The 18,908-nt window shown below is 44.8% G+C and overlaps 1 protein-coding gene and 1 long non-coding RNA gene across 4 annotated transcripts in view; one reads left to right on the forward strand and one right to left on the reverse strand.

Annotated features, from left to right (window-relative positions):
• SPTBN1 (spectrin beta, non-erythrocytic 1) overlaps positions 1 to 18,908 on the reverse strand; it is a 139,556-nt gene that overhangs the window by 104,547 nt on the left and 16,101 nt on the right. For 2 of the 3 annotated variants that reach the window (XM_008956253.5, XM_057301307.1), the window contains exon 1: positions 2,572 to 3,124. The exons of the other annotated variant lie outside the window; for it this stretch is intronic. In XM_008956253.5, the coding sequence (XP_008954501.1) occupies positions 2,572 to 2,680 (109 nt within the window). In that variant the 5' untranslated portion in view covers positions 2,681 to 3,124. Of the gene's footprint in view, positions 1 to 2,571; positions 3,125 to 18,908 lie in introns of those variants that run through there. 3 annotated transcript variants of the gene reach the window in all.
• Positions 2,754 to 18,908, forward strand: part of LOC134728652 (uncharacterized) — a 39,284-nt gene continuing 23,129 nt past the window's right edge. The window contains exons 1-2 of the long non-coding RNA XR_010109276.1: positions 2,754 to 3,804; positions 17,464 to 17,530. This is a non-coding gene — a long non-coding RNA (uncharacterized LOC134728652). The remainder of the gene's footprint in view (positions 3,805 to 17,463; positions 17,531 to 18,908) is intronic.

The following is an 18,908-nucleotide window of genomic DNA, read 5'->3' on the forward strand; positions in this document are numbered from 1 at the left end:
GAGGCATTAAAAACCCAATACAGGACTGGCAAGGTAGCTCACATCTGTGATCCCAACACTTTGGGAAGTGAAGGCAGGAGGATCATTTGAGGCCAGGAGTTCAACACCAGCCTGAGCAACATGGTGAGACTCTGTCTCTACAAAAAATTTAAAAATTAGCCAGACATGGTATAGTCCCAGCTACTTGGGAGGCTGAGGTGGGAGGATGGCTTGAGCCAGGACTTCAAGGCTGCTGTTGAGTCGTGATTGTGCCACTGCACTAGAGCCTGGGCAACAGAGTGAGACCCTGTCTCTTAAAACGAAAACAAAAAACCCAATACAGTTTCAGAGGAGCATTTTGCCAATATTTAGAGATTATGTGCTAGGAAAGATTATACTCAGAAGAGTAAAAAAAGGCACCCTTGCAGGAATGTACAAAATTAAATCAGCAGATAGAAATTATATGTTATCAAAAATATGTGAAAATCAGAACTACAAATACCAAACAAAACACAAAACCAGGGATGGGAATTAAAGAAAGGTTTTGTGTGTGTGTGTTTAATCAAAATTCTCCTAGGATTGTTTAAAATGCAATCGGTTCATTTGTTCTGAAGGATGCTGACAAATGTGTGTAATTCTCCTGAGGTCCACCATACTTGAAAGTTAATTCACCCTTTCTCAATTCCTCAACATGGGTGGTTTTCTGCTACAGAAATACCAACACTAAACTTGTGCAACTCCTAAACCACAATATTTAAAAATAAGAAAGTCACTGGGGCTAAATTAGGAGACAAGGGTCACATTAAAAAAATTATTTTTAAAGCTACCACACAAAACACGAAGCTTACCCCTTTCGAAGGGATTTCCTTGAGAAACAGCGTATGTGGTAAAATATCAGGGGCACATGATTTTTTTTAAATTTAAACTTTACGCTGTCCAGAGAGGACAGTTAAGACATTTCCTGTGTGTAGGCTCCACCCTTCTCGGCGAGCAGTTTTACAACCTTCCTCAGCCCTTTCGGAATAACAGCCTTTTGTTATGGGTGGGCCTAGGGGTGCACTCCTCCCTCACACCTTCTATTTTCTCCCAGTTTTGCTTTTTTTCTGAGACTTCCAGGCTAGGCTGGCGGTGGAGTGGGCTGACGATCCCGGTGGGTGCTTTCCCCTAGGCGGGATGACACAATGAAGCTGGGAGTCCGGGCCAGGGGAAGAGGAGGAGCACGCAGTGGATTCTCCGACCCGAAAACCGTGAGGCCCCTAACAGACCTAGATAATGAACGCCCCCCCCCACCCCAACTCCTCTATTTACTACTTGCAAGCGCCCCCAGCTTAAGTTTTCAAAACAGCAAATTTGACTGCCGAAGAGCTCAAGAGAAATGAACCAAAGAGACACAGAGCCGTTCCCCAGAGCGAAGGGAGCTTCCTCTGAGCTAACTGCCAGAGGAATGCGGCACAGCCCAGCAAATGTTTAAAATCACGTCCTGTTCTGCCTCGTTTTCCAGAGAAGTGTCATTACTGTCAACTATTTCACAAGACAAATAAACCAATGAATGAAAGACATCCTCCCCCCTCTTCCCAATGAAAAACATTCTAGGGCTGAGCGGCTTCCTTCCTTCCTCCTCCTCACAGGAACCACATTTGCAGCACTGAGAAGGTTAAAATAAGAAACACACAGTCCTCGAATACTACTTTTTTACAGTGCTAGAGCCATTCCCAGCCTACTACTGACTCCAGAGGCTTCCAAACGGAAGGAGTTCTGTTTTCAGTTAGGAACCTTTTTTCACGTATAAGCTCTGAGACACTGCTGGCCAGGGCCTGCTGGCTGGGCAGGGACAGCTGAGGGGTGCAGGGGCCGCAAGGAAAACAGCACACTGGTGCACACACAGGCTTCTGCTCTCCCTAAAAATATGTTCAGTAAAATATTGGACTCATTCAATTGTCTGAGCCTTAAAAAGACTCCAAGAAACCTGTAATTGATCCAACTAATCCAACCCATAGCGTTGAAATGACAATAACTGGCTTTCATTAGAAATTATATAGCCCACTAAATAGATGGGAAGGCTCTTCCCAACACATCAGAAAAATAAAAATTAAGCTTCTGAATAAAAAACTGTAATTTACCGAAGGCTTAGGAACAAAAAGACCACTCCCTCCTCCCCTTTGCTATTGTTCTACAGGACTGGGTCTGAGCACGGCACTTTACACCTTTAAAGCTTCCCAGAGGTAAGAGGCTGGGGGCTGGGAGCCAGAGGCGACCCGGAATCAAATACCTGCATACTAATAAGTCTATGAGCACTGATCTACTAGGATGTAAAGTTAGCTAAAAGTAAAGAAAATGTGTGAGCAGCAGTTATCTGACAACCTAGAAAGCCAAAAGGGTGCTGGAGAGAGAGGGACTCCAAATGGTAGCTCTTCTGGAGTGGAGTATGAGCAACTGCCTTCCCTAAGTCGTGAATGGGGTGCCCGCAGCCAACCACAGGGTCTGGGGCCGAGCTGTGAAGCCGCCCGTCTTCATTAGGGTCACAAATAAAGCCTCCAAGAACCCCCGTTGGCACGGCCCCAGGACAGGCCCGGCCTTTGGGAGGGGGCTTACCTTGCAGCTGCTTGAATCTGCCTTCCAGCTGGTTGTAGTTGTAAGGCACCTGCCCGGTGTACGCCGGCGACAGCGGCCCGGAGATACTAGACGTCCTCTGCAATTCCATTATGCCCGGCGTAACGCCCCGGAGGACTGCGCCCTGGAAATCCCGCTCCAGCCCCCTCCCACTCCCATCCAACACGCAGCAGCCTCCGCAGCGCTCGGCTCCTTAGGCGAGCCCCATTCCGGTCTGCAAGTCCAACAGGGTGATCTGATGGGAAGTTGGCTGCAAGAGAGTCCACCTTAGCTCCGCGAGGAGTTACCACACAGGCATCTAATTTCTTGCTTTCCCTTCTTCCGTGGCCGTTGCCTGGAAGCTCGAAATAAATTACTGAGAAGGAGGGAGAAGCAGAGAGGAGGCGCAGGTCCTACTTCAGAACTTTTAAATATGGCCAATCCTAAGCATGCCACGGTTGCCGAGCCCGGGAGCTCGCGGGCGCAGCGCGCACACCTCCTCCCAGCTGCCCGCGGCGGCCGCCGGTTTGTAATTTTATCAGGAGCCACTCGCCGTGTGCTGGGCGGTGATGTCACCTGATTAGCATAACAGCATTGTAGAAGAAACGCAGGCTATACCACGAGGAGGGGCGCGGGGGAGCCTGGCCGGCCCGCGGCCCCCTACCGGTCCCGCACGGTCCGCGGTCGTCCCAGCCGCCCAGCAGCCGCCGACCCCGGGCCGGGCCCTGGACTCGCCGCTGGCCCGAGCCGCGGTGGTGCCTTCCCAAACAGAGCTGCTGGAATTACAATCTTTTGTTGAGCCTCATGTAACGGAAAAGTCTCCGATTACTATCACTTGAAAAGGCTAGCGCGCCCACGGGACGGCCTGGAGAGTGAAGAGCCCCAAGGGTCCCGGGCCCGCGCGGCTCATTCACTCTCCAGCGTCTGCGGAGGTAACGCGGCCCGCACCTGGGCGCGCGCGACTGCCCCAGTGCGCTGGCGCCAACCACGCGGCGGCGGCCCGGCGAGCCACCGGGAAGAAGTAAGACAAAGTCACTCTCAGGGCGCTGTGCGGCGCCACAGCCAGGGGAGGTGTAAGTTCGGGCTCAGTGAAGAATCTCGGCTGACTTACGCTGCCATCAGGGGATATGAAGGCGGTGGTTTCCTGGAATAACACGGGCCTATGATAGGAATTCGACGCAAGGAAGATTTATGGGAGCACCGATTTGCAAGGCATTGTGGGAAAAAGGTACACAGGTAAACACCGCCGAGATCCCTGACCTGGAGTTGTTTATGATCCGGTGGGGAGATGAGGGAACCGAAACTACCCTCAAATTCCTACTCTGATTTGTAAAACAAGGCCTCTAAACTTGTGGTTCTCCAAAATTTTAAATCTCTCCTTCCCAGCTTCTTCTCCCACCAATCTCAACCAAAAATGAAATCTTCCACATAGAAAAGAGAATGATCAAAATGTATTCTTGGGAAATTGACTCTAGATCTCCCCCCTCCCTCTCTCCACCCTCCTGTCCCCCCTTTTTCCTCACTACCTAAACAGGCAGACAACAAACTACACTTTTGGCATTTCCAGTTTGGAGCCCTACAGCAATACTCACTGAAGAAGGTAATTTCATTCCTCAGGGATCCCAATCTGTAGTAAAGACGTGGTCCCCCACCCCAGGTTCACCTCAGTCCCCAGGGCACTTGTAATTGAAGTAACTGCATCCTGTCCAGGCTTAGAATTAAACCCAGAGCCTAGCTAACTGCTCAACGCTGAACAACCCCCAACACCTTCCAGCCACATAACTAGGTTTTTAATACTTCCACATGTCAACCTTTGGCTTTTGAAAGCCAGGCCCAACCTGAAGGAGAAGACAACATTTCTTATCATCTAAGATGCAGAACATTTTTTAAAGCCCCTAAGTGCTGCCAATTCACAATGCTGATGGGAGGCTAGGCAGGGCATTACAAAACACTTGGTCTTGGAAAAAGCACTTGACTAGGATTCCCAAGACCTGAGTTGCTAGTTCTGGCCAAGCCTCTTAATTACCCTATGACCTTAGAAGAAACCCTGGATTCTTTCTAAACCTCAGCTGTCAGACTGAGTAATAATTAATGCCCACCTCCACAGGGTCACTGAGGAGATGATGTGGAAATGTTCTAAACATTATCATACTTTCAAAATTAAGAGTATATTCTTCAAAATGCACCCCCCCTCCTTTCATCACCCCCCGCCCACACACACACACACACACACACCACATCAAGACTACAAAAGAGAAGTTGAATTGGGAACCGTCTCAATGAAGATCTTTTTAACAAGCCCTTTTTCACAACTAAGTATACTGGTGAAATGATAAGTCTCTAAGTGTCCAGCTATGGCACTGAAAATGAGATTACAAAGTGCTTTGCCAACTTATAACGTTTTAATCATTGGGCCACTTAATGAAGAAAGGGAGTCACCACTCAGTATCTCCCTTTCAGCTCCCTCTAGTATGGGTTAGTACATGAAATAATTTTTAATTAACCAGGTTGCACATAATATGATGGCAGTAGAGCTGGGACAAACGTAGCCACACTCAATCCTGCGAAGCCAACACTGAATGAACCAGGCAGAGTGAACACATGCAAGTATTAGAAAGGTTTGGACACTGGGGAAGGGTTTAATAACCCCACGGGGATAAGAAGTAAGAAATGGGAATCCATTTGGTGTGATGGGACCAGGGAAGAATAAGACAGATCCCTGATGGCCCATCTGACCACCTCCAGTTCAGAAGTGGGGAGGAGGTAAAGGAAGGCCAGAGGTATTCATTCTTTATTTCTTCAGTGTTTACTGGTCTGTATTTACAGTATTTAATGTGTGCAAGGCACACTGCCAGGTGTTTTAGAAGATTCAAAAGTGACCAGGAGTGTTGCTAGCCAAAGGAAATGGGACAAATGTGCAAACAGTAAAGTACCAAAAGAATACAGTAAGGGCCAGGGGAGGACAGCTCTAAGAATTCAGAGGACAAGGAGGACACATCTGCCTTTTGGAGAAAGGTAGGTGGGAAGAACTCTAGGAGGGACTGGCATTTTGATCAAACCTTGAAACAAAGGTAGACATCAACAGGCTGGAACAAGGGAGAAGCCTCCTCTCAAGCAGCACAGTAAAAGCTTGGATGCCCAGGAAACAGCACCAGCAAATGCTGCAGTTTGGCTGGAGGATAAGGAACCGTCAGGCTGGGAGGAAAGCCCCGAAAAGCAAGTTAGAACTAAGCCTGGTCTGGAGCCACTGGAGACTTTTGAGCCAGGGGAGTAGAGGGTGTGGGCTGGACTCTAGAGATGATTAATCTGGAAGCAGTATGTAAGAATGGGCAGAAAGGAGAGGAAATGAAGGCAGCAAGGTCAACTGGGTGGTTTGTGCAACAGTCCAGGTCAAAGGAGCAATCAAATGAAAAAGAATGGGCTGACGTAAAAATTAATCCAAAGGACTTTGGTAACTAACTGTATGTGGGAGGATCAAAGGAAAGGGACAAAGAAGACTCTCAGGGTTTTACATCTGGCTAGAGGGGTGCAGGGGACAAGTGCACATTTCCTTCTAGACAGGTGGAATCTGAGTTACCTGCAATACCACTGGGTGGCATGTCTGGAGCAGTCAGGGATGTGGAACTAGAGCTCAAAACTGAAGACACAGTCCTGAGTGCAGAGGTGGGAGTTGAGATAGTTGTGGGGTTAAATCTACGAAAGGAGGTAAGAGGCAAGGGGCTAAGCATGGAGCCCTGGGGAAGGCCTGGGTTTGGGAAAAAGAAGAAAAACCAGTGGAGATGCCAGGGAGTTGCAGAATGAAAATCTAAGGAGAGAGACTCAAAGAGGAAAGAGGGTAGATGGTCTTAAGTGTTGCAAAACAAACAAACTAAAAAATAAAACTTAGAGAAAAGGCATGTGGTGTGCCAATTAGCAGGTCAATTGGGTTAATAAAAGCAAAAGCTGGGTTACAGGGAGTTAGAAAATAATGAGAAAGGAGAAGGAGGAGGACGAAGAAGAAGCTATGAAGATGAGACTAGTGAATGAGGGTTATCAGACTCAGGGGAAGATGTTCCAAGGCAGGGCCCAACTGAATATGTCCTCTGTGCACAGGTTTCAGCCCTAAGTTGGCATAGGTAGGAAAAGGCCAGTGGGAAGATGGCTCAAAGATATGGATGGAACAAATCAAAAGTGCTGTGGTCTGGTGGAAAGACTCAAGTCCAGAGTCAGGGACTCAGGCTTACCCTAATTTCTGAGTACCAAGGAGCTATGTAATCTTGAGCATGTTTCTGATGTTCTCTGGGCCTCTCAATCTTCGTCTATAAACCAAACAGTTTGGAATCTATGGTGATAAAAAATTCCTTCTGGAATGTTTAGTATTAAATGTATTAGTGATTTGGGTTCACCCTGCTTAGGTCCCACTTCTAACTGCAGTCCCAGTTATCATCAGTCTCCACATAAACGGAATGGCCGTAATAACCAGAACCATCACACTTGGTAGCTTACAGAATGCTTCCACATATATTTTCTCAAGTGACTAACCCTGTGAGGCAGGTGTGGTCACCATTTTGCAACCAAGGTAGCTGAGGTTCACAGAAATACAGTGCCTTGCCCAGGGCCCCAGCTGGTGAGTGGCACAACCAACACATGGACCCCAGATCCACCAAGTCAGCGTGCTCCCCATCTCCCCACCTCTGCTGTTTCTCCCATATGCTCAGAGTATATCCAGCTTACTATGGGTTTCTAAGCTTTTCTGAAAAATCACAGAACTCGATAAGTGGTATCAAGATTAACCTAAAACCCAAGCAGGCCTCTACACGAACCTCTACAACATTTAGTTTTGAGTCAGGATTAGGCACATGCTCTGCTAGTTCACCTAGAGCTTGCTGCTTGAAGGGTTCTGTGGTTCTGAGTGGGTTTTATTAGGTCTTGTTTGGTTTTGTTCCTCTTCTCATACTTGGTGGACCTGTACACTAAGATTCTGTATGACTTAGCATGTGGCAAGGTAAGATTAAGCCTCTGTTTGTTCTAAGAGGCTTTACACAGTCTTGAGGGGAAAGAAAGATGAATGCTTTTCCTGCATTACAGCAAGCTTGAGTGGGTAAACTTTAGATGTTCATTTCCTGAACATCCAGACACTATCAAAACTCAGTGTGTCTGGGAGAGGATGTCCAAAATGACAAAATGTGATGGGATTTGTACACATTCAACCTTGGGATTTGAAAAACCAATCCGAGAGCTGGGAAAGAAGTGATGGGAACAGGGAGGGACAGAAAACAACAAAGTTTCATACAGGATTGTGTTTTGTCAAATTCTCTGCTGCTTTCTACTGCCATCTCCACATCTGTCTTTCATTCTTCATCGGTGTCAAGTCCCTTGGCATTGGATGACCACAGCCAATTTCTCCTAAGAATTTCTTTACAGGAAACCAAAATAATGCTAAAATAATCCTCTTCCATTAGCGTGGCCAGATAGAGAAGCGGCTCCAAACCATGCCACTGCATTTATGCTGCACTAGGCACTGGTTTATATTATGTTTCTGTCTCATCTCTCTAGTTCTCTTTCTGTCTTACCCCTCTGGCCCACCCACTCCCTTCCTAGGAACCTCTTGCCCACCTCTCCCACTCTTGAATCCTTAACTGAGATCATTCTTTTCTTTCCACTAACTCCCAAAGAGCCTCCCACTCCCTAACTACTAGTTGCCACCTTCTTTTCTCCCTAAAACCTGCCTCTGTTAAAAACCTAGTCCTTTTTCAATGGAAATTTCCCCACTTACCAGAAAACTCAACCAACTAACCAAGCATACCACAATGAAATCCAGCAAAAAAGACAAGACAGAAGAATTTATATGAAGCCTCCTTTTCCCCCCAAAAGAACAATTTTCAAAAGCCCTACTGGCATAGCACATTTGACACTGGTATTTCTATGCCATTGCTACCTGCCTGCCACCTCTTTAGAACATCTCCTTTCTCCCCAGTGGCACCTCCCACTCAAGGCCCATGGCCTGGGCAGCTAGAAGCAGTCAGGAGCACTTCCCCTCCCCTCACAACTCACACTACTCTTAGAAAACCATGGGTGAGACCACTTCTCAACTTACAGAGTACCACCCATGTAAGCATTTGAATCAGGGCCTGGACATGTGAAGCTACAGGAGAAAAAGTGGTTAAAAGCAGACCTGGGGCCAGGTGTGGTGGCTCACGCCTGTAATCCCAGCACTTTGGGAGGCCAAGGCAGGCGGATCACGAGGTCAGGAGCTGGAGACCAGCCTGACCAACATGGTGAAACCCAGTCTCTATTGAAAATACAAAAATGAGCCAGGTGTGGTGGCAGGCACCTGTAATCCCAGCTACTCAGGAGGCTGAGGCAGGAGAATCGCTTGAATCTAGGAGGTTGAGGTTGCAGTGAGCTGAGATCGCGCCACTGCACTCCAGCCTGGGTGACAGCGAGACTCCATCTCAAAAAAAAAAAAAAAAGAAAAAAGCAGACCTGGGACCTAAGAAGCTGGCTCTGCCACTTTTTAACCTTGGTTCTCTGTGCCTAAAAAGTTGGCATAATAATGGGACCAACCTCACAGAGGTTGAGATAATTTATAAATTATCTCAATTAATTTATAAATTAAGTGAGATACATGTCTACAAAGATACTATTATAGTACAGTCCTTGTGGCTATAATTGCTAGGCTTTATCTCCTCATAGGAGAAATTTCAAAAATTAATTCTATCCCACTTTTGGCCATCTCTTACTTCACCAAGGAAGCTATCAGCTGCACGATGTTGCGTTTCAAGTGGAATCACATACCTTAGGCTGGGAACAAGGATGACCACTCCTCTGGATTTTTGGCGAAGCACATTTCTCAGTGGCAGGACCAGTCCTCCCTCTGGGATGTACTGATACCCTCCCTTCCCTTCTCTTTAACTCAGCCCATTATGCACTGGGAAAGGCATACTCAGAATCACATTTTATAGCAGTGACACCTCAGAGATAACCAGAACACAATACTTACTATGAAACAAGTTACAGAAGTCCTATATTTTAGAAAAGCCAATGTTTATTTGAGGTGGGGCTGTCAGATTTGATACTTCAGGACTCAAAATAACTAGAAAAAAAAGAGAGGACAAAAGATATTTTTCTATCCATAGGAATTACCATCTCTGTTCCAAGAAAGATATGGATGGTTCTTTCTCCCTCTCTTTACACCTTCCCCCCATTCCCCCCCACACCCATAAAACCATCTAAGTATACAGCCGAATCTGAAATAACAGGGCAAAGCTGGTTTCCATTTATATCCTTTTCCTGTTTCTTGCCTAACTGGTCATATCAGACCTCAATACAAAACACCTGAGATCACTGCTGAGGAGAAAAACGGCAAGTTACACTGGAAACAAGCACCCAAGGTCCTGGGGAAGGAATGTAGTTTATTGAATCTTCTACCCCAGCCAAACCTTATCCCTGCATTCTTACCGTGTCTGTTATCTACACATGCAAAGCTTCCCTGCACAGACAAAAGAATGCCCCAGTCCAGAGGCCCTGGCTTTGCCAAACAGGTGGTGCTATGCCTGTGAATGTAACAGCAGCCAGAGCCAGGGCTGGGCTCCTCTGTTGCAGGTAGAGTGGTTAAAAGGAAAAGGAACATCTGAGGAATGCAGTTGGGGCCAGGCCTGCTCTTGCCCAGAGTTCTTGGTTCTGCTTTTCACCTCCAACATGGAGGGGAACAGCTGACACACACAGGTGTTCAGAGCCATCCAGGCCAGAGTTTTACAAGAGTGATATGGGGCAGTGAGAAGATACTGTTCCCTGGGTAGCAGAGCTCATGAGAAAGAAATGGGTAAGGAATAAATACAAATCTATTCTTTGTGAAAATAGGCCTCTGGGTCCTGCCCTCAAGTATATTCACACCCATATTACCTTTTCCAGGAGCTGTGAAAAGAAAATGTGAAAAGGGCAGGTAGGGCAGGCACTTGGAGAGGGAAGGAGAAAACAGAAAGGTGGGGGGCACGCAAATCTCATCAAGACATACTCCTCCCCTACAGAGAGCCCAAGTCAACACATCTGACACGTTCTCAGCCCCATCCATGGGCATAGGCTATTGGAGGGACCCATGACATGGTGAGAACTGATTTCTTCTCTGCAGGGACTTTCAACCTAGCTGAGGAAATCAGACACACTAGGACACATGCATACACAAACAAAAGGGTGTAATATGTAACAAATGACAGGTTAGTGACAGTAACAGCTATTGATAGTTACAGTAAGTACCATTCTAAATTAAGCAACAACTACATTTCTCTACTTGGCTGAGAAAATATCAGAGCAGGATTTCTTCCACACAAACACTCTCTGTTCCTATTCGGTCTTATCTGTGCAATTTTAATGTTGCTTCTAACCAAATCCCTGCTGACATGTGCCATTCTAACATGAGAGTGTAGGTAGTATAATTGGGGGTGTGGGGTGTGTTTCTTGCTGTTTGAAAAACAGGTACCGATTACCCAGTTGCAGGGATATGGAACAACATGTGCAGCCCTGGTGTGTTAAAATGTGAAATATTTTAAGGGTGCAGTCATTTCTTCCTCCTCAGCACCTGAGCTTCTGCTGATCTCTCACTGAGCTAGCACAGCCTCCCTGCCATAGGACTTTGCTAGGCAGCCACTCCCTGGGCACAGGCCCTGAATAATTCATGGACAGCCCAGTCACTCAGGAGCGCCAAGGCCTGCCAGCTGCCTCGTAAGTAGGAGGCAGGCTCCAGACTTACTGTAAAATCAATACTATAGCTACCTCTGAGACCTTCTTTACAGACACCATAAAACATCCTTCCCTCTTTGTTTTATCTCCCCATTTTAAACCAGGTAATTTCTGGCAGGATCAAAGTACACCTGACTTTTACTGTAAGGAAGATAAGTCCCAAGGGGTAGGGAGAAAGTGATGTCCTCAAACAAGTGCATGACCAGGATGGCATTCCCATGCTTAGGCTACTGAGATGGCATGGGCAAAGACCAGATACTGTGCCCAACACAAGACAGATCCTAAATAAATGTCTGTCCCCATCTCTTCCTCCTAACTGTCCCCTCTGCTACACCCAAACTGATCAGTGCCCCACCTGTCTTGGGCTTTCCATGCCTCTGCTCTTGGCCCTCCCCTCACCTTTTAGTCCCAAGTCCATTCATCCTTCAAGCCCAGCTCAAAGCCTTCCCTTCTCTAGGAAGGCTTCCCAGATTACCCAGCTGGGATGATGGCTCCTTCTTAGAAACTCTACACCAGCACTGTCAGCCTTTGTCGTCCAGCACATATCATACACTCTATGAGAGCACTGCTTATCTCTTCTTGTGTACCAGTCTTATCTGCTTAATTAAAATAATGGAAAGTGCACCAGACACAGACTCAAGAGAAGTGAAGGGCACACTCCATTCTCAGCTTTTAACACTGACTGGCTATGTGACCATGAGCCATTTGCTTGGCTTTTCCAATGTTTTCCCTAAAACCAAAGGATCCGAAATAGAAAATCTCTAAAAATTGGTATATACATACAACAGAATCTTACTTAAAAGCAAGGAAATCCTGTCATATGCTGCAGCATGGAGGATATAATGCTCTTGGAAAATATTATAAACTGTTTTAGGACAGATACAAGTCTTTTTTTTTTTTTTTTGAGACAGAGTTTCACTCTTATTGCCCAAGCTGGAGTGCAATGGCACAATCTCGGCTCACTGCAACCTCTGCTTCCAGGGTTCAAGCGATCCTCTTGCCTCAGCTTTCCAAGTAGCTGGGATTACAGGCGCGCACCACTACACCAGCTAATTTTGGTATTTTTAGTGCAGATGGGGTTTCACCACATTGGCCAGGCTTCTGACCTCAAGTGATCTACCCTTCTTGGCCTCCCAAAGTGCTGGGATTACAGGCGTGAGCCACCGTGCCCAGCCAAATGCAAGTCACCCCATACCCCCAGCCCAGTATCTTTAAGGAACAGTTAAAAATGATTTAGCCATTTTTGAAAGCTGAACACTGATGAAAACAAGGACTCTGTGAGGGAGGTAGCACCATATGGTGACTTACAGAGCCTATGCCAGCCTAGGTAACACCCCCTCATCCATACCTTAATCTTTCACAGTCAGAAGATGATAGCTGAAAGTCCTAACAGGTGTCAGAAGTTCCTTTTAAAAATTCCTCTATCTAAGCCAACCCATCTCATTTATAGTAAGAAAAATGAGAAATGAGGCACAGAGCCGTGTGCCCAGCGTTACAAAGCATGCTGGAGATTAGAAAGCAGGCCTTCTGAATTCCTGCTGCCATTTCTAGAGCAAACCTGAAGGAAGAGGAAGCTAAGCACGAAGGAAGTAGCGTGCATTTCTCATGCCAGTCAATGAAGTGGGCCCAGGGCTTGGAATCAGGGAAAACTCACCTTAATGTCCTTTCCCCACTGCCTTCCAGCATCCAACACAAAGGTGGAGCCAAAAGGCCTGTCCTGAGTGCTAGATGAGTGATATCTGTTTATGTTCTCTGATGTCCAACTTGCACCAGCTCAGAGAGAATGACAGCCCAGGATGTGGTACAAGCACAGCTTCCATGTCATCTTTCCAGCCCAGTGTAGAACCATACACAAAGTTGGCCTCAGCAAACTTTGTTGTTTAAAAATCCTTTTTCTCAGTTTTATACCTTGATCTTTCCTTTATTATTCTTATGGTGTCCTGAGGAATAGCCTACTCAGGAGGCACTTAAAAAAAATACCTGACAAATGGATTTATTCATCACAACCAGAATTATTTTATTTTATTTATTTTGAGATGGAGCCTCGCTCTGTTGCCCTGGCTGGAGTGCAGTGGCATGATCTTGGCTCACTGCAAGCTCCACCCCCTGGGTTCACGCCATTCTCCTGCCTCAGCCTCCCAAGTAGCTGGAACTATAGGCGCCCGCCACCATGCCTGGCTAATTTTTTGTATTTTTAGTAGAGACGGGGTTTCACCGTGTTAGCCAGGATGGTCTCGATCTCCTGACCTCGTGATCTGCCCGCCTTGGCCTCCCAAAGTGCTGGGATTACAGGTGTGAGCCACCATGCCTGGCCACAACTAGAATTTTAATGACAGGTGAAGAATGAAGAGAAAGAAGAGAAAGACTAAGCTCTTTTCTAATACCTGCCAAGCTCACCTATAACTACCTCTCCACTCACCTCTTTTCATTACTATTTTTATCACCGATACCTTAATCACCATTACCCTTTTAATTACCATCTACCAAGAAAAACACAATTTGAGACCACGTTGGTGCCTTTTTTCCATTATATCGTATTTTGAATAACATTCTAAAAGCTTCAGTAAAGGATATGGAGAAATTGGAACCCCTGTACGCTGTTGGTAGGAATGTAAACGGTGCAGCTGCTGTGGGAAATAGTATGGAGGTTCTGCAAAAAATTAAAAATATAACTACCATATGGTCCAGCCATTCCCCTTCTGGATATATATCCAAAAGAACTGAAAGCAGGATCTCAAAGAGACACTTGCATTCCTATGTTCATTGCAGTATCATTCGCAATAGCAAGAGGTGAAAACTCTAATGTCCATCAATGGATGAATGGATAAACAAAATGTGGCATATACATATAATTGAATATTACTTAAAAAGAAGAAAATTCTGTCATATGCTATAACATGGATGAAGCTTGAGGACATCATGTTAAATGAAATAAGCCAGTTAGAAAAAAACAAATATTACATGATTCCACTTACATGCAGTATGTTGAGTAGTTAAACTCATGGAAAGAGAAAGTAGAATGGTGGTTGCCAGGAGCTGGGGGAAGGGGAACGTGGTGAGTTATTGTTTAATGGGTGTAGAGTTTCAGTTTTTCAAAATGAAAAGGGTCTAGAGATCTGACTGCACAACAATATGAACATAGTTAACTCTACTGAAGTTACATTTAAAAATGGTTAACATGGTAAACCTTATGTTATGTGGTTTTTTTTTTTAACCACAATTAAAAATGAATTTTAAAAACATACTTCAGTAAAGACAAGGAATGCACCACTGGGCAGGGGAAGAAACAGCAGATCTAAAGCCACATGTTCCCCACCTATGACGCTGAAGCTCAAATCAAACATTCTCAAATGCTGTCAACCAACACATTGATCTCTCCAAGTCCTATCTTCCACCCTTAGGAAGAAAGATATTTACTCGGAATCCTGCCAACTCTCATTTTTACAACAAAAGGCCTCATAAATTACGTACTGCCTCCCAGCCTCACATTTGTGTGCAGTGCGATGAGTTTATCCATTTCCCACAGAGTTGTCACTAGAGTCAGAACTCATGATCTCGACAACCCAAGCTTCATGAAATTGTTCAAAAACTTTATTTTTCAGTCAGCATCTTTGAGATTGAGTCCTCGAAACACAGGGGAAATAAATTGGTAGTTTAGAAATAGTAGCAATGCATCATACTCAAGCAGGCAGGTACACATTTACACAACTTAGGAGTGTGTGTATGCACATATACAGGAGAATGCCTACATGTATACAGATCACTTTAACAGATATCAGACAAGTTTTTCTTACTCTGAAGGTTTTGTGATACCCCCATCATCAGCTATCCTGAAACACTTAGACTTGCCCAGCCAGCTAAAGAACACTGATATTCTGTCAATGTGGGTACATACATAGTTTGCTGTTATGAATAATTTTGCCATAATAAGGGCTTATGAAGCAACAGACCAAGGTTCTTACTGATCAAAAAATTGTCCTTGTAGTTGGCCTATTAGAGATCACGGAAGGGCAAATGGCAAAAATCATTACACAGGAAAGAGGTCTGTAATTTGTAGTGATTATAATCAAAGTTACACTAGTTCTTGTTAATAACACTCTACAAGAGCCTGCATTTCTGACTCATCAAGCATAAAACATTAACAAAAATTAACAAGAGACTAGGTCTTGAGTCAGAGTCACAGGGCATTATTTCCTGGAGAAGGACAAAGGTTGCTATCATCCCTGTACTAATACACACTCTGTGTCTCACTGTGTACACAGAAACCACCAGGAAAAAAATGCCAAAACTTACCTTGGTAGCAACAGCCCGTTAGCATGCTAACTCCCTAAGAGCATATACACAATCTTAGAGGTCTAAGGGCCCTCAGAATCCATCCAGCCCACCCCCTTGTTTTTCAGATAAGGACACTGAGACAGAGAGGCTAGATGGAGTTCTCTAAAGTCGAGCTAGAGAAGTCCAGTGGACTCCCAGAGCTCCTGATTGCAGTAACAGTACTGACAATGCCCCCCACCCACCACCATCTGAATCCATTTTTGTATATGCCATCAAAAAGCTTTGTTACCTAAAAATAGTTTTGCTGGATTTTAATGTCCATCTGCCAGCTTTTTCTAATGGCAGGTTAGCAATAGAATAGTAGGCATGGTAAATAAAACATTCAGCTAGTATCTATCACTTAGTGGGGTCTCTGGGTACCTTTGCTTATTTAACTTCATCCTTCCTTAAATCAAAGTTTACTCCTTTTTGTATATACCCAGTAATGGGATTGCTGGGTCAAATGGTATTTCTAGTTCTAGATCCTTAAGGAATTGCCACACTGTCTTCCACAATGGTTGAACTAATTTACACTCCCACCAACAGTATACTGGGTATATACTCAAAGGATTATACATCATTCTACTATAAAGACACATGCACACGTATGTTTACTGTGTCACTGTTCACAATAGCAAAGACTTGGAACCAACCCAAATGCCCATTAATGATACATTGGATAAAGAAAATGTGGCACATATACACCATGGAATACTATGCAGCCATAAAAAAGGATGAGTTCATGTCCTTTGCAGGAACATGGATGAAGCTGGAAACCATCATTCTAAGCAAACTATCACAAGGACAGAAAACCAAACACCGCTTGTTTTTACTCATTGGTGGGAGTTGAACAATGAGAACACATGGACACAGGGTGGGGAACATCACACCCTGGGGCCTACTGGGGAGTCGGGGGCTGGTGGAGGGATAGTATTAGGAGAAATATCTAATGTAAATGATGAGTTGATGGGTGCAGCAAACCAACATGGCACATGTATACCTATGTAACAAACCTGTATGTTGTACACATGTACCCTAGAACTTAAAGTATAATAAAAAAAAAAAAAAAAGTTTACTCCTTTTTAAAACTTTGTTCAAGTTTGTTTGTATAGCCTACCAAAAATCCTATCTAGGATATATTTTATATCTCTATATCTTATTCATATTGCCATATCTTTTTGATGTAGTATTTAGTACAAATAAATGTTTGACATTTTTTAATAGGTCACTTAGGCCTCCTGTTTTAAATTGGTCATGTGTATCTCTTGTGCTTGACAGTCAGAAACAAACAGACAAAAATGACCCTGTAAAAGTATCTGATTCTCAACTCTAAACCTTTTCGTTAAGTTTAGGCAAGGTCTGGCTCTTCTGGGAAAGGTTTAATAAGTTCAATAACCACTCTGACATCACAAATGAGATACCTGAGGTATCTCAAAGTCTTACTCATAATTTGCTAATATGGAGTAATTGTAGGGAGAGGTACAAGATTTTCCCCCCATTAATTAAAGAGTATTCAGAGCCCTACAAATACTTATGTGAAGGAAGGCAATTTCCAAGAAGGTTGGAAAAGGCAGGTCAAAGATAGGCATCAGAAGCTTTCAATTACTGCCTGGAACCCAGAAGCCTCTGATTTATATTACCACTAGAGCAAGCTGGGGTAAACAACAACCTGATTCAGAAAATCTCAGACTGAAATCTGTAACACGGGATATAATGCTTTCCAAAGACTTCTATTAGTATTATAGTAATGTTCTATAATGTTCTCCAAGATGAAAGTGATACACACATTTTAAGTATTATAAATAATCCTCCCGGAAATTTAGTAATATTTCTTCTTTATTATCCCCTTGTACCAAACTACAGCTGTCTCAACAAAGAGGAACAGAGCACTAAAGCTAAATAACCCCCATGAAGGACCAACCCTCTTCCAGTAAGAGCCAGCCTGTCTGACTTGGATTGTTCTACACTGACCATGTCTCTCTCCCTCCAAAGAACATGCATCTCCCACTCCCATCTGTCTCTCCCTCCAACCTCAGTCATTTTTTTTGGGGTGAGAGGGGGGACTAATTTATCAAAAGTTTAAAATATTTTTATTGTATTTTTCCATTAAATCATTCTCTCAATAAATGTTTAGGATTATGCAGGATCATTTTAATGTGCATTGAGTGCAAATCCGAAACAGGAAAGTACAGTGAGAGAAGATACAAATGCAAAGACCATATTAATTTTTTTAATTAAAAAAAACCAAGTATTTTTTGGTGCTTTTCCTGCTTCCCAGGAGAAGGACTGAGGGTCACAAATGCCCTCTAAACTTCACAGCAAACAAAGCCACAGGTCCCCAGTGTCGTCAGGCCATCAGAACATGTGCCTTTTGAATGTTCCTGCCTCCTCCTTGGCTTCTCCTCATCTTCCCTTGCATGAATGCAATATTTCTCAATATGGAAGGCCCCTTTGCAGGGAGGAAATAGAAGCCCTCCCTTCAAAAGATTTATTTCCATAATGAAATGTTATAATTAACACTTCACATGCATGCCCACTGTGTGCAGACACCGAGCTAGGAATCTTCCACATTATTAAGTTCCTGCAACATTCCCATAAGGTGGATATTATCCTCATCCTAAAGGAGTCACTTGCCCACCATCGCATAGCTAGTAGGCGACAGAGCAGGGACCTCATGTGGGACTCCAGGCCTCTGAAGCCATCCTTCCTTCCTCAGCATCAGCCCCGAGATGGACAGTCCTGGATAGCTGAATCCAAACCCAGGAACATTCAGGTGCTCCAGCCGTGGGAGGACCTCCAAAGAGTATTCAGACAGGCAGACTGAGAGAGCCTCAGGGCCCATACAGTTTCCAAAGGCTGGACAGAATACAGACAAATATGAGCTAAGAAAAACATAATCCTAAAAACTAGAGGCCACACGATAGAAGGGGGAAACCTTGCAGATTTGTGACCAAAATACCTCACGACCCTCATCTATCCCAAGCATCCAACATCCAGAGGCTTCACAGAACCCAAACCAAATTCCTCTTCCTTCCTCTTCCCTTTCCCATCCCCTTGGAGAGCATGTCCTAGGAAGTCTAATTCAACAGTTGAAAAAGCCCTGCTTTCTCAAGCCCTCAGCCACAATCTCAGCTTCAGGGCCTTGTTTCTTCCCTGGAAGAACACAACAGTCCCCTAAAATGGCGTTCCTCCCTGTGCCTTCCTTCACAGAGTCCCCAGAGGGATCCTTCTGAGACAAATTCCACATCAGTAGTTCTCAGGGGCAGTCACAATGGCCTTCAGCTCCCTGGGGATGGAAATCTAGGGGA

The sequence above is a fragment of the Pan paniscus genome, chromosome 12 (assembly GCF_029289425.2).
Source record: "Pan paniscus chromosome 12, NHGRI_mPanPan1-v2.0_pri, whole genome shotgun sequence".
Classification (NCBI taxonomy): Eukaryota; Metazoa; Chordata; class Mammalia; order Primates; family Hominidae; genus Pan; species Pan paniscus.